This window comes from Amblyomma maculatum, chromosome 7 (genome assembly GCF_055883805.1).
Source record: "Amblyomma maculatum isolate TAMU_Amacu chromosome 7, ASM5588380v1, whole genome shotgun sequence".
NCBI lineage: Eukaryota > Metazoa > Arthropoda > Arachnida > Ixodida > Ixodidae > Amblyomma > Amblyomma maculatum.
In genome coordinates, this window is record NC_139350.1 from 55050829 (window position 1) to 55066044 (window position 15216).

The following is a 15216-nucleotide window of genomic DNA, read 5'->3' on the forward strand; positions in this document are numbered from 1 at the left end:
AGTGGACCAGCAACTACGTAAGATGAAGGCACGCAATCTCGCTTTCATGTAGAAAAATGGATGGTTTACTAACCTTGTTTTTTTCTTCATATGGTAGGCCTCCATTATCTCACGTGTTAAGCGGGCTGGGTGCTTGTACAGGACATCGCAACAGCGCAGTGAAGGATAACAAGATTCGCAGTCACGGACGTGGTCAATGAGATTAGTAGATATATTAGCGTCCAAGTTATTTGCATGCTCTTTCAAATGTGTATTAATGCACCGCCCTTCTGCCCGGTGTACACTTGTCCACATGACATTGGAATTTTATACACTACACCTTCAGCGCATAGTACATACATTCACATGCATTCACATACATTTATGTGCATTTACATGCACATTCACATGCATGGTACGCACATTCACAAACAGCTTTCATGAATGCTGTTTTAAAATGTACAACACTAGATAATGATGAATATCTGTTTATTAGAGGGTGTGGTATTTCTGTATCTAGCTTCCTCGAGCTGCTCTCTTTTAACCTGAAGGCGACAATCGTTGAGTTGGAAGGAAAATTCTATACCCAAAGAGCGGGTGTTTGCATCGGATCTAGAATAGCGCCTGTGTTAAGTGATATTTTTTGGTCCTTTGTTGATTGTGGCATTCAAACATTTATGTCAGGCATGGCGCCGCGTATTTTTCGTTATGTCAGTGACTTCTTGATTTTTGTTGAAAAAAACTAACTTCTCTAGGCGCATGATTGACTTACTTGTTTAGAGAAAATGCTATTGGTCTACAGTTCACAACTGAGGTCAGCAGTGATAGCAAGCTACAATTTTTGGATCAGCGTTTGAAAATTTAGATGGGCCATATCTGCTGGGAATACCTACCTAGCGAAAAGAAACCGTTGTTAAATTTTAAATTGCATCACTCTAAGACAGTAAACACAGGAATTGTAGTCTCATCTCTGGTGTCGGCTTTAACAAAATCTTGTGAACATATGGAAATCGGCAGCTTCAATGATCAAATTGCGAAACTCAAAGCACTGGTTACCCGGATGATGTCAAAAAGCAAAAAAACTTAAAAGTCCAGCCTTGGTGCCTGGTGCGGAAAAAAGGAAGGAAGGAAAAAAGTTAGCCTTCTCCATTATGTACACCGCCTGTCACATTATCTTAAAATGTGTTAAGAAGATATGGCACCTAAGATATGGCACCTTTTCTGCTCCTAAGGAACTTAAAAGTGTTTGTGCTATTTTGGAAAAGAAGGCTGGGGATCACCAAAAAGAACATGAAATAACATGAAATTGAGTATGTACCATGCGCTGAAGTTGTAGTTTATAAAATGCCAATGTCATGTGGACAAGTGTACATCGGGCAGACGGGGCAGTGGATTAATACACGTTTGAAAGAGCATGAAATCAACATGGCCGCTAACATATCTACTAATCACGTTGACCACGTCCGTGACTGCGAATCTTGTTATCCTTCAGTGCACAGTTGTGATATCCAGTACAAGTACTCGGCCAGCCTAACACGAGAGCGGTTAACCTCCCTACCTTTCCACCTACCTCATCTTCCTCTTTATTCCTAACACGAGAGAATGGAGGCCTATCACACGGAGAAAAAAAAATTCAAGGTTGTGCATTTGTAAACCATTCATTTTTCTACACGAAAGCGAGGTAGTAACACGTGTTTTTTGAGTGTCCACTTCTTGTTAGGGTGGTCACTTTTTCCATATATTGTGTTCCGTCTTTGAATAAACTTTCAGTTGTGAGTCAGCGCGCTCCTCCTGTGGTTCTCTGCTTTGGTGTTTTTCTCTTGCGCTGTTTTCCAGTCAAAACAAACGTAGCTATCACTGCAGCCATTCACTCGGTATGCAAATTGACAAATACTCTCGCGCTTAGAATTAAAATTGGTCGTCTCCATTAACTTCGATTTATGAGCAAAAGCATTCCCACGTCCCAGTCGATTCACCTACGTTAAAGTTCTGGCCTTTTTTTACGATTATTTAGGTTTTCCTTCTTGCCGTATGTGAGAGAGTGTGATGAATGCGGTTGAATTTCATGAGGCTTGCATATGGTGCATCATAGTTTGAGTAATGATGTGCTGAACTACAGCCTCTTCTAGAACACTGTGTTTGCGAGCAGCGTTTCGAGAGCGTTCATTTCCTGTTCGAGCCTCTGGCTTACATCATACGTGCTGCGTTCAGATCGCGCCGCTCCGCCTCTTCTGCGTTCATTGCTCTCAAGCTATGCCAGTGATGTGAGAAATGCGCCACGCGTTGCTCTCGACCCTCCCCGAGTTCGGCCACAAATTGTTTTTTTTTTTAATTGCATTGTTGAAAGTAATCCTCCTCGCGAGGTTTGATAAAGCGGTTTCTGCTCACGTGAAAGCCCTTTGAAACTGCTAAAAGCGCGAAAATTTGTGCCTCAATAAAAAAAATCAAATTATAATTTTGGGCAACGCACAAGCGCTGTTTTTAATAGCTGCCAAGACTGAAGTGCCAACTGAACACGAAATAAATTACTTTATCTCTATTTTTTTAGGGAAAATGTATGCTTTTTGCAAGCTTTTTAGAAAGCACATCGACAAATGGAAGGTTATAAAACATTTCTTCAGCTGTCTGGGATATGTGCTATTACGTGAAAATCTGCCAAACTGTAAAAAAAAAAAGAAAAAACTAAATTTATTAAAAATTTTGAAGTTCCTTGCCAAGAATGTGCGATTTGTGTCATATTTTCCCTTAAATACCATACTGAGTCGCTCGAATATGACTATATTACATACCGAACTCAGGGAGGCAATTTTTATCGGTACAATATTTGTTTTAACCGGGGAAAAAAAAGTCTTCCGAGTTGAACACCATCGCGGCTGGTGGTTGCCATCCCACAGTGTCCTTCCACTGCACAGCACCACTTGCGCGTTGTTCAAAATCCCATATTCCCAATACAGCATACGGAAACGTTAGAGCGTTCATGATTCCTGGCCCGCGTCGAAGTCGGCACCAGTACTTCTGAGGCGCCACGAGTTCACGAGCATGCTGTGCCCACTCCATCATCCGACGCAAAGCATATCGCAGCGCCTCGCTAACTTCCGCTCAGCTTTCTGTTCTCTCCCCCCACCCGTCCGGAGACACTGCGCCGGGATCTCGTAATATGCAACAGCAGGTACCCGCCTGATGGGCAGACGGAATATAGTATCGATCCCAAACACGTAAGCAGGCATTTTGACCAACCTGTGGATCATCCAGCGCAGTGAGGTACCGGAAGGGGGGAGGGGGGAGCTAGCTGCGCTCGTAGATATGTTCATAATAGCATCTGCTCTGTTGCAGATGTTCAGGTGGTCTTACTAAAGTTAGACACCAAAGGCGGCCCAGTAAACGTGAAAGACAAGTACAGGTTTCTGGGACACCTTTAAATTCAGAGGCAAATGCGTGGCAAAAACTTGCCCCCAAAGTTCGTTCTGATATAAACAATAAGCCGGGCTGCCATAGTAACTTTCTCAAACGTCTCCCTCCCACATTTGGTTTTCCAGCAAACAACTAGAATCCTGCCGAGGGAAGATCTTCGAATATATTGGTTGTTTGCCTGCTGTTATTTAATGTGTGACAAGAAAATGTTCAAAAACGTTTTCCAGAAGTTATCAAAAATTTCGTGGTACGGAATTTGTTCTTCTGAGTATGGTATTTGATAATCATGGGTCGTTCATTATCTTCCTGAAAACTCGTCGAAGCTTTTTTTTTTCTTTTACGAAGTATTAAATTTAAAGCCAACTTCATGGTAGAATATGAAGATCGGTGGCTGCAGATATTAACGGAAGTAGAGAAGTGACTGGTTAAACATGCGAACTTTAACTTCCTCAGTGATCTACATAGCTAACGACTTGGGGCTGCTATTAGGGGGCCCACTCAGAGCTGCCTAACAGAGTGCCCACAAATCTTTGGAACCGACCCAAACACTTGTCTTAGTTGTGCAGTTTTCGCTTAGCTTTCTCGACTAAACCAACAGATCCTTTTTTTTTCTCACCGATTTTCAATTTTCCGATCTCCTGCGCGAGTTTTATAGCTCAAAGGCCCCGGACTGCACCTATCCAATAATTAACTCCTGCAGCGTACCTACTGTGACAAGTGGCTACCCTGGATATATACTTTTACCTGTAAGTCACACATGCCGAATGATAGAGCAATTTGCTACAGAAACGCGAACGCAGCACCTTCCTTCGGCTGTGTTATTCAGACCCCAGATGACTTTGAGCGTGTGCTGACACTGAATTAAAATCTTCGCTTTATCATGAAGGAAGCAGCTGCTAGTGCAGTTCTCACGGTCAACCTGAAAACAAGAGTCACAAACGGCCGGCATGTGCCTCAAAGAAACAGCGACAGCGTGGCATGCAGTGCAGTGGCATTTCACGTGACAAATATAGATGGTGGTGATGTCCTTCAAATGCAATTTTTTTTTCTCGCCTAACCCAGCATGGCCGAGGATATAAGACCCCCAACACGAAATTATATTCATATTATCAATCGCAACCGTACACGGGCGCCTTGCTTTCCGCTTTCATCGAAAGGCGTCCGCCGTGGCCTGGACTTGATCACGCATCTTTGGGTACAGCAGTCGAGCACCCTAACCACTGAGCCACCGCGGCGGATACGCACGGTATTTAAGTGCACAAAGATTTTAAAAGGACTGCAATCAAGTTAAAACGTTTAAAGTTTATCTTCATATCGGCTTGTAATTTTTAGCGCCGTCTACAGTAACAATTGGTCGCCATTGACTGATTATCCTCCTAAATCGTTCTCTAAATGCTACAATGTAAAATTAAAAGTCGTTCAGTGGATGAAAATTCTTCGACACTGGTTATTCTGATTAGGTAGCCTTAGCGTAGCCCATTTTGTGAACCAAAAATGAAAGCTCGGGGTGTTTAAGATACGGCAAGTGACAGCGTGATCCGTGCTACAGAAAGGTCTGCAGTATGTTAAAGCGCTGCCCGATTTGCCCTTTCTGTGCTGGTATAGCGTATTGGCTTGGTACTGTCGTCAAACCCAAGTTAACTTGTACAATAACCAAATTATGAAAGCGTTTCTATTTTACGCATAAACAATGCGAGTGCTGCCATTCTAAAGAAACGAATTGGAAGCAAATTGAGAACTTTCAAATGAATTTTGTTTGGTAATCGCCTTAATATTGAGCTCACACACACACACACACACACACACACACACACACACACACACACACACACACACACACACACACACACACACACACACACACACACACACACACACACACACACACACACACACACACACACACACACACACACACACACACACACACACACACACACACACACACACACACACACACACACACACACACACACACACACACACACACACACACACACACACACACACACACACACACACACACACACACACACACACACACACACACACACACACACACACACACACACACACACACACACACACACACACACGCACGCACGCACGCACACACACACACACACATATATATATATATATATATATAAGCAGTTAAACCTCGTTATAACGAAACTGTAAAGTGTCCGAGATTTTTCGTTACATCCATGTTTTCGCTACATGCAGTTTTTGCGTCAAGACTGCATGTAACGAAAGTTTTTATGCACAGAGTGCAAGACATGAAAAAGTGAGACAGTTTTTCTCCGCCAACTAACATAATATTATGCGAAAGTGGATGAAGACAACAACATGCAATGCACAGAGCGAGACAGGGGCAGTAAACCAAGCTGGGTGATCGGCAGTGACGATAGAGCAGTGGTCTTATGCAGTGGCAAGCGAAACTGTTCTATTCGTGTTGGTGCTGCATCGAAACCCAATTTCGGCCTTATTTTATTTCTTGCAATATAGAAGGCTTGACAGATTGCCTGGATTTTGGACCTTTGGCCTTGAAGGAGCGCTTTTGCGTGAAGACAGGAGGTTACCCAACACAACTGCAGGAGAGAACTGACTAAGACGTTATATTAAAATAACAAACGAAAGGCAAACTAAAAAAAAAGAAAAAAAAGGCCTGTGATAATCTGAAACGTTCACGCACTTTCGCATGCACTTTCCAATAATCTGAATAAGATCGTTGAAAGGCACGATGTGCAAGTCGTGTTTATTTTACTTTAATGCACCCAGAAAATTGAAAGGAATGTGACGAAAGTGAATGAAGCCAATGGAACTAGACAAGAGGCATTTTTCTGTGGTAAGGAAAAAGAACACTTCATTATTTGTTGAATATATGCAGTATATAAAATACCGCTATTATGGCGGTCAAGCGCGTGTACAGGTCACGCGCTTCCCTGTTCCCTTTCATATCGCTTCTGGCTGTATGACAAACGGGCAGGTGCGTCAATGATACGCTCAGAAAAACTGGCCCATCCGTTGGGTGGTAAACACACCTGACGCACCACGTGAGCTGCAAACGATGTAAACCTCGTTTCCACCAAACAGCAGTGCTTTTCAACCAATACAGGTTATAATCAGAGCTTACAATCAGCTCACAGAAAAGAATGACGAAAAGAAGGGCCATGCGTGAGTTACCATTTATTGCCACCTAAATAAAATAAATAAATCTTCGAAAAATAAAAAAAATAAATAAAACACACGTCTAGCATTGCCACTGAAGCCTCGGCACTTCACAAAAAGCTAATAGCGATAACGCGTGCACTGTTTGCTTCTTTGAAAGTGTGTCTTTCGGAGTAAACTTTCACTCGACAGATCGCGCTTCACCGGTCTGTGTTGTGTCAAGTCTTCTGTCGAAGTTTATCAAACGCGCTTAAGTGAAACGCCCTGTACTATTTGTTCTGTTTGGTTTTGCTAGCCACTGATGATTCTTGGAGGCATCGATAAAGTTGCATGTGCAAGAAAATCTACGCTTATGCGCAGGTATCCAACGAACCCAAGGATAGCGTCCGTGTTGTGTAGCTCGGCTGTCCTCACCTCACTTATTCGCTGTAAGCATATTTCATATTATGGGGCTAGTATTTATGAGAACTCTCGTTTCGTTCCGTCCTGGCCTCTTTGTTTAATTTAGAATGTGCTTTAGTTTCTCCAACACTTTTCAAACGTTCCAAGGTACGACCCCGCAAACACTGCTATCATCGAGTGGCCTGAGTCGAATTGATTTTAATGCGTGTGCTTGATGCTGGCCCCAAATTCCGGATATTCAGGATGAATGAAAGGATGGATTCGCGCTGAAATCACCGAAAAATAAAAAACAGAACAATCGATTTGCATAATTAATCAAACACGAAGTAGGTGCGCTAGCACTCTTTAGCTTTGCTATAATTTTATATATTTTCACATTTTTGTCGGAGAGCGAGGAAGTGTGCTTGAAGGCGAGCGCCACTTAAAACGCGGATGCGAGCACAGGCTGTTTCACGATGTGACCAACGGCGCGGAGACGAGTTCTGGGGAGCACCGCCAGTGCGCGCCTGCTGGCTGAGGAGTGACTGATACGGGTCTAGAGAGGCCGAAGTTGAGGGCGCGCGAGCGACCAGCGACTGATCGGTTTGGAGCAAGCAACACGTGCTTGTACTAAACTATTCGGCGATGACCGTGACGACCGTAACTGTGATACGCGCCACTCTTATTGGCTACAGCTGCGTGGCCGTTCCGCCTCTCATTGGTTAAGCCACGTGAAGCACACGTCATCCATCTTCTCTTTCGCACTTCAAGTTCACGGAGAAAGAGAATGGCTTCAGACAGACATAGGCGAAATTATCTGTTGCGGCTAGTAGTGCTAGCAACTAAAAATCAGTTCATAAAAGGAACCCCTCAATGTGAAAGAGGGCATTAGAGTGGGCATACGAAGAATAAACAGCAGGTAACTGTTTGGACCAATTTAAATTGCCATGTTCCCAGACCTTGTTTCAAAATTATAGGAAAACCCGTAATAAAAATCGAACGAAACATAAGCTGCCTACTCAATTTCTCTATCATACCACTGGTACTCTTCGAAAGGCGGGAAGAAGGTGGCAAGCGTATAGGTAGCATCTGGATAGCACTTCCTTCCAACGCCTCTTCAACCGAGCATATTAAAGAGCGGCAACTAGCTCAAAACAAATATTACAACAATGGCCGCAGCGTTGAAGCGGTTATATGAGAAACTGCCAGCCCTCTATTCGAGGGACACATGCCGTGGGGACGATTACGCACGAGGTTTATTTTTTTGTGAACTATATAAATAGCAAGTTCGAATGTCAATAAATAAAAAAGAGCACTCTCAAAACGTTAGTGGACTTGCAGGGCAGGGATGACAACATCAGGAACCACCCTATCTGTGGTGCTCTCATAGATCGCCTGCTGCAAAGCTCGGAGGTTTTTGGTGTGGCATAAAGACAAGAGGGAATTGAATCTAGTTTCGTGTCATCATAATTTATTATTTCCCTCTTCTGTTCATCCTTTCTGGATTGCTGGAGAAAGCAGTGAGGCTCCTTTTACTCCTTTTTTTTATCACTTCAACACACCATGTAATGCAATTGCTATTTGACCACGTGTGCACTCTAAAATAAACGGCTTGAAGAACTCACTGCCCTCTAATTCTTCAGACGTGTGCAGCCCTTGCGACGAGGCAAGTTTTCTTGCGCTATTTGTAAACTTCAGTGGTCTGCTGAAGCCGAATTTAATTCAATAGAGGGCAGCCATCCGCCACGGGTACTTTCCAGCCTGCTCCTTCCGCCCGAACGACTTTCCCGCGGGTGACGTGACGTCGCACCATCGGAGTGCGCTCTTCCTCCTAGACCGCGTCAGCGGACGGGTTGCTGGAAGGGATATTATAGATGCGCTTGAACCCGGCTTTACAGCGTTGTCAGAGCTTTGACCAGCTCTTTGTTTGTTTAGCGTGTTACATGCGATAACAAGGACTCGCAGCGACACACCTACCAACTGCATCGTAGGTGCCTGGATGCCAAGACAGGGACGCAGAGCTTAGCATCTCTTAAGATTGCAGGCGGGCCGCCACACCTTTGTTTCTCTGCCGCATGCCACCCTGGTGTTTTGCTCATGCCTTGCGTATAATACGTGTTCGTGAGCAAGCGTTTTTCAATTATGTCGCTAATGAGTTCTATCATCTATGCATGTAGGTGCGTGCTGTGCATCATTTTCCCTCTCCTAAAGAGTACATTAGGAATTTGAAGCGGACTGTTTCTTCGTTTACGCGATATCCGAATGCAGTCTACCGTGCAGGTTACGAAATAAAAACCACCGTTTATTAGCAGTAATGTTGTACTGGCGCTTTTGTGTGTGTGTGTGTGTGTGTGTGTGTGTGTGTGTGTGTGTGTGTGTGTGTGTGTGTGTGTGTGTGTGTGTGTGTGTGTGTGTGTGTGTGTGTGTGTGTGTGTGTGTGTGTGTGTGTGTGTGTGTGTGTGTGTGTGTGTGTGTGTGTGTGTGTGTGTGTGTGTGTGTGTGTGTGTGTGTGGCTGACCTTCACATGTGATAAGTGCACGTTTTTAGTTATTTTTTGATTTTGTGGATGATGATTCATATGTTTTCATCTTTTTTTATTGTAACTGGATCGGTGAGCTTCGAGCAAAATGCTGTTTTCGGTCATCAGTGGTTCGTTCTTGGCTTTCTTTTACCGTTCCTTTGCGGGAATATAAGCACGACCACCAGCAGTGCAAATTGTTAGTTCCGTGTTTCAGACAGACTGGCGTCGAAAACGGTTGAGCGCTGTTAGCATCTGCATCGGACGGAACAAAAAAACACGATTTTATTACAGGCTATGACGCTGGCACAAACGGCTGCGCAGTGCTTTCGTACATACCAATGACTTCGAAATAGAATTTACTCGCCTTCTGGCTGCAGAAGTCACGACATCTCTTTGCTCTGTTAGTAACTATTCAAGAATTATTACGAATAAGGAAACGGTGTTGTGCCCCACAGTGGTGGCTCAGTGGTTAGGGCACTTGATTACTGAGCCCGAAGACGTAGGTGCATGTGACCCCGGCAGCGACAGCCATTTGATGAAGGTGAAGCGGAAGGGGCCGGTGAAGAGTGAAATGTCAGCGCGCGTTAAAGAGCCCCTGCTAGTCATAGCTACCGGAGCACTTCCCTACGGGGTGCATCATAGCCGATGCCATTTTGGGATGCTAAAGTTCATATACCATATGCAAACTGAGTTATGCTCCAGCTCCTTTATTTGGCATGTACGACTAGGTAGATTTAAAAAGGCGTGTCATGAATGTCATGTAGGAGCAAGAGTTAATAGGCACTATAAGATATTCCAGGCATAATAAACCATCCTATGCGGTGGTATTTATAAATAATGAGCAATAAAACTTGCCAGCTGTTACCTTGACACCACATATGAGGACAAAGCGATAATTTTTATTTGAATGGCGCACCACCCGCAGGCGACAACACAGTCTCATTTGCGAAGTTCGCTATGGCTGGCAGGAACCATGAAGAGCGCTTTCAATCTGGCCAGAACTATATATGAGCCGTGCACATATGAGTAATGCTTGCAGTTGTTTAAAAGCGTTTTTTTCCTCTTTTTGTTTTTGCTGTAGGGTGCCGAAACAGCAGCATTAGCGTGGCTGCGTACTGAGTACCAACACAATAAACGTGAATTTAAAACAAAATCCCATAAATAACGCATCGATTTTGTTTGGTTTTGTGGGGTTTAACGTCCCAAAGCGACTCAGGCTACGAGAGACGCCGTAGTGGAGGACTCCGGAAATTTCGACCACCTGGGGTTCTTTAACGTGCACTGACATCGCACAGCACACGGCTGCCTTGCTTTTCGCCTCCACCGAAAAGCGGCCGCCGAGGCCGGAATTCGATCCCGCATCCTTGGGCACAGTAGTCGAGCACCTTAACCACTGCGCCACCCCGGCGGTGCTAGCGTCGATTTTAACTTTATGACAACGCAAATAAGCTGAATTCCTGCGCAAGCGGGCGGTAAAAATATCTCTGGCAACATTCTCTAGCGCCTGAATGCGAGCTAATAGTGGCTACCGTGCAACGCGGCCGCGGAGATCCCAGCCCCGCAGTCCCCAAGGAAACGCCCGGGCTACGGAGCGCCTGTCGGCAGACGAGAGCGATAAAGGGGAAAGTCGGTATGCTCGGCGTCTTTATTTTGTTTTTTCCTTCTTTTCTGTGAAGAATAGTGCCCCCCCCCCCCCTCCCTCCTACTCCATACGCCTACTTCACCCCTTCTTTCTCCCACCGCCTCCCGTCTCCGTTCCCCCATCTTTCTTTTCTGGCCTCCTCTATCGCCGGTCTTGGACGGACATCGTCCACACGACAGAATAAGGTGTATTCCGTATAACGACTCGCGCGGTAACATTCCCGGCTTGTGTTGTTGTTGCATAGGCGAAGCAATGACACGAAAAGACGGTGGCGGTAGGAATAAAGTTGTACAGTTTAAACAGACACCGTACGCTTAGACGGTTCGTAACGTCGCACGGCTTCTTCCGTTTACAAAGTTAACCATTTTTAAAAGCACAAAAATAAAGAAAAAATCCGAAACTACAAGGCAGGAAATGGTTTTGCCAGTATTCAGATACGACTCAGGAGCGCAGTGTAAATACCCATCATAGTGTGCCATTCAGCCAATAGCCTCCTTGTCCGAACGTAAAGACTGTTCACAAGGCGAGTTTCGCGAGCATGTCAGCAGGTATAAGGACAAGCATGTAATAAAATTGATTTTCGCGCAGTTAGTTTTCTCAATTTCTTTATCTTGTGGCCTGTCCGACAACAAACTCGTGCACATAGTTGAGTTTCCTTCTCGGTGATGCTAAACAAAAATAGGTTCATGATACGAAGCAATGGAGTCTTCTGATTCACGTTTGACGAATCGAGACGACTTACATTAGCAGCTTGTTAGTGCGTAAACACTAAGCTAGCGAAAACGCCATAAAATCCGCGGATAAAAGCTCGGAGCACAATTAAACTAAAAAAAGAAATTATTTTATGCCCGCGAGCAAGTTCCTAAGCTGAAATTGTCGCAACAGCTCAGCTTGGCTGGCCACTGCGTTAGACAAATGCGCCATCGCCATAGCCGAGAAGCCCGCGTGAAAAGCTTCCAGTATCTCCCGCTGTACTTTGCATGTCCTCGCCAACTTCAGCCCACTGCACGCCCGGTTTCTATGTGAAACCCGAAACAAGTAAAAAAAGGAAGTGTTTGAGAATTAAGGTTGAATTTGGACTAGGTGCCTCGCTAGCTAAAAAGCGTCCTTGTCTGAGAATGAAGCCTGGCAGCAACAGGCGTAGATCTCCGGGGTTACCTTATTTATGTCATTTTCGTTTTCAGAATTACTGCCAAACTTATGCAACGTCTCGGGCAGGAGTGCGCTGACAAATAATACAAAAGGAAAACAAAATGTAGTATAAACTCACAGCACGATAACTAACCCGGTTAGAAAAAATACACTCTCGCAAATAAAGCCAAAGCAACAAAAACGTGTAATGACAGAAGAGCCACCTCCCGCGGTTGACAGCTGGCAAAAACGAGTGAGTAAAATTTTCTCTTTCATCTTGCGGGGGAGGGATGCGACAGACAAGACTCGGGTAATAACCATAGACTTGGATGGAACTATAAAGATGTTAATCTACTTTCAAATCGAAAGCGCATGCGCTTTTGAATTTACTCCACATCAATAAAATAATAAAATTGGTCCTCCTGTAGTTAATCCTAGATTTATCCCGCCACCACAACCACCAAAACTAACGAAGATGCACAAAGTTAAGCGATTGACTGTGTTAGAGCACCTACCTCGAATTATAGTTTAAGAAAGTAAGTCATGGGTTTATTTTTTTTTTCTTTAGAACAGGCAACAACCCAAGGGTGAAAAACACTAGTAAAAGTGATTGCTTCACGAAGAAACTACGAAATCAGTCCATGACCAGCTTCTTTCAGATAAAAGTACTCTCACCTTCGCTTGCCAACAACCATTAGCCCACTTCATTGTCATGCGGTTTTGAACGTAACCACTCCATGATTGTTCAAAGCAAAGCTGCAAACAGGTAAGGTACCATTACTTCTCTTCGGATGTGTTGGGTTCCCTGTCACATCCTTTTCCGTGGAGACAAGTCGCGACACTTTGAAAAATCACTCGCTTTTTTACGCGCTTTTTTATACCAAACACGCGCCATAGCTCACCTAGTGCTTTGCTAACTCAGAGTTAGCTTCGTTATCATACTTCATCCCTGCAAGGTCTGCAAACGTGCAGGGCCAAACTAACAATCAAATTGAAGGCGGGGGAACAGAAACCTCCTCACTAGAGCCTACAGCCGTCTGTCGTGGCAATAAAACTCTCATCCTCGCTTCTGTCAGGAAACAAAAAACATATCTCTAGGGCATATGCTGGGATGAAAACACGTCCGGTGAGTTTTATTTGTGGCGTCAACGACAAAACCCCGTGTATTCCACATTCCGCCTTTTCTTTCACACCGAATAGGAAGAAAGGAAGGATACAAATGACAAAGAATGAGTGACCAAACAGCCTAGCACCAAGTTTTAATGAAAGGATGCACTTTACTGCCATTGCAAAAGTCGCCTTAATTGCTGCAAAATTATTGAATATTTCTGTATTTATGACTGCGTACATCTGTGAACGCAGCTTAGGAATGTGGACAACGTTTTAGGAGATACTTATCGGAAGCCCACGAGCCTGGTCGCTTCGCTTTTGTGCGCATGAATGCGTTCCTCTCGTGCTCACTTTGTTAGTCTGCTGTACCAAGGCAGCCAATAAACAATGTGCACGCCACATGCTACTCGGTCCGCCTTTTGCGTTACGTACGTCGCAACATGGGCGCGACAATTAGCCGAAGAAGTCAAAGCGTTGCTAGGAGACCCACAAAGTAGGAACAACCTGAACAGATAAATCGCACTATGGATATTCAATTCTGACGCCTCTAACAGGGGGCATTGGAAGAAGCTCGGAATTCTTCAACCAGAAGTTTCAACTGTTTCTTGCAGCTTCGGTACCTGATGACAAACCTCATAATGACGAGAGGAAGGCTGTTGACCTGGCCTTTCAGCGTCGCTGGCGACGAGGCGTTGGAAGACCACAGCTTCACTTTCGGTGGCGAAGGGAAGCGCGATAATTACGCCGACACTATCAGAAAGTTCTCGCAGTACCAGAAATAAGTTTGGCTAATGCTACCTATTTTGACAGTGCATGCAATGAGCAGATGACACCTCGGAATATTTCATTCAGGATCTAAGGAAACTCGCTCGTGAATGCAACTTTGGAACATTAACAGACTCGACGATTCATTACCAGGCTGTATGTGCTTTGCAATAAGATTTTGTGATTCGGTTGTTTTTTGGGAAAACCAGCAAAAAAGTCTAAGAAAAGGTGCGCAGCAAGCCATGGTCGGACTTGAGAGGCGGCTCCCTCTTTCTCTACTCGGGAAAGAGCGAGCCGCCTCTCGAGTCCGACCATGAACAAGCTTACCCTAGCGAAAGCCTAACAAGCATACAAGGCTGCATGAGTGACCGCAGCACAGAACGAAGCCTGATTTAAGTAAAGAAAAAAGCAAATGACGTAGAGGGGGACGTCTAAGTGATAGCACGAGGGACACTACCTTCAAATGCTAAAGGTGTGGGAGCACACATGACGCACGCAGCTGCCTTACGCTTGGACAGACCTGCCGGAAATATCAGAAGTAATAATTTAGAAGCACGCTTAAGCTTCGCCTTCTCATCACGCGTTTACTTTGGAATTGAGAGGAAGGAAAGGCACAATATTTGTCACACTCCTCAGTGGACACTTGTACCCCACCATGAGGTTGGAGTGAAAGCGGACAGAGAGAAAGGGGGTGCCGTAGTGGAGGGCTGCGTTGTAGTTTCGACCACCTGGGGATCTTTAAAGTGCACTGACATCGCACAGCACACGATGCCTTTGCGTTTAGCCTCCATCGTGGTTTAGTTTTAGAACGTGAGCTGTCTACTAGTTACATTTCTCAAGGTCATGTTTTCCGCACTCCAAAGTCATGGGAGCCATAGCTAAAAATGGCACTCCAGCGTGGTCGTGCCATACGAACAACGTTATATATACCACGCGACCTAAGTGGTACCATACCACGTGACTACATGACAGTCGCATAGGAACAACGGGCGCGTAGCGGATGCGCTCGAGTGCCGCAGTTTACACCAATACTTCAGTTTCTCTACAACCTTTGGAGGTGAGGTTGATATACGTCGAACTAACGAAGATCCTCCGCCGCCGCCGA

The 15216-nt window shown here is 44.8% G+C and overlaps 1 protein-coding gene across 1 annotated transcript in view; it reads right to left on the reverse strand.

Annotated features, from left to right (window-relative positions):
* The window catches only part of LOC146183236 (tachykinin-like peptides receptor 86C), a 179441-nt gene that overhangs the window by 137089 nt on the left and 27136 nt on the right, over positions 1–15216 (reverse strand). Inside the window, exon 2 of the mRNA XM_084608349.1 lies at positions 4194–4309. Coding sequence (XP_084464475.1) covers positions 4194–4309 — 116 coding nt within the window. The remainder of the gene's footprint in view (positions 1–4193; positions 4310–15216) is intronic.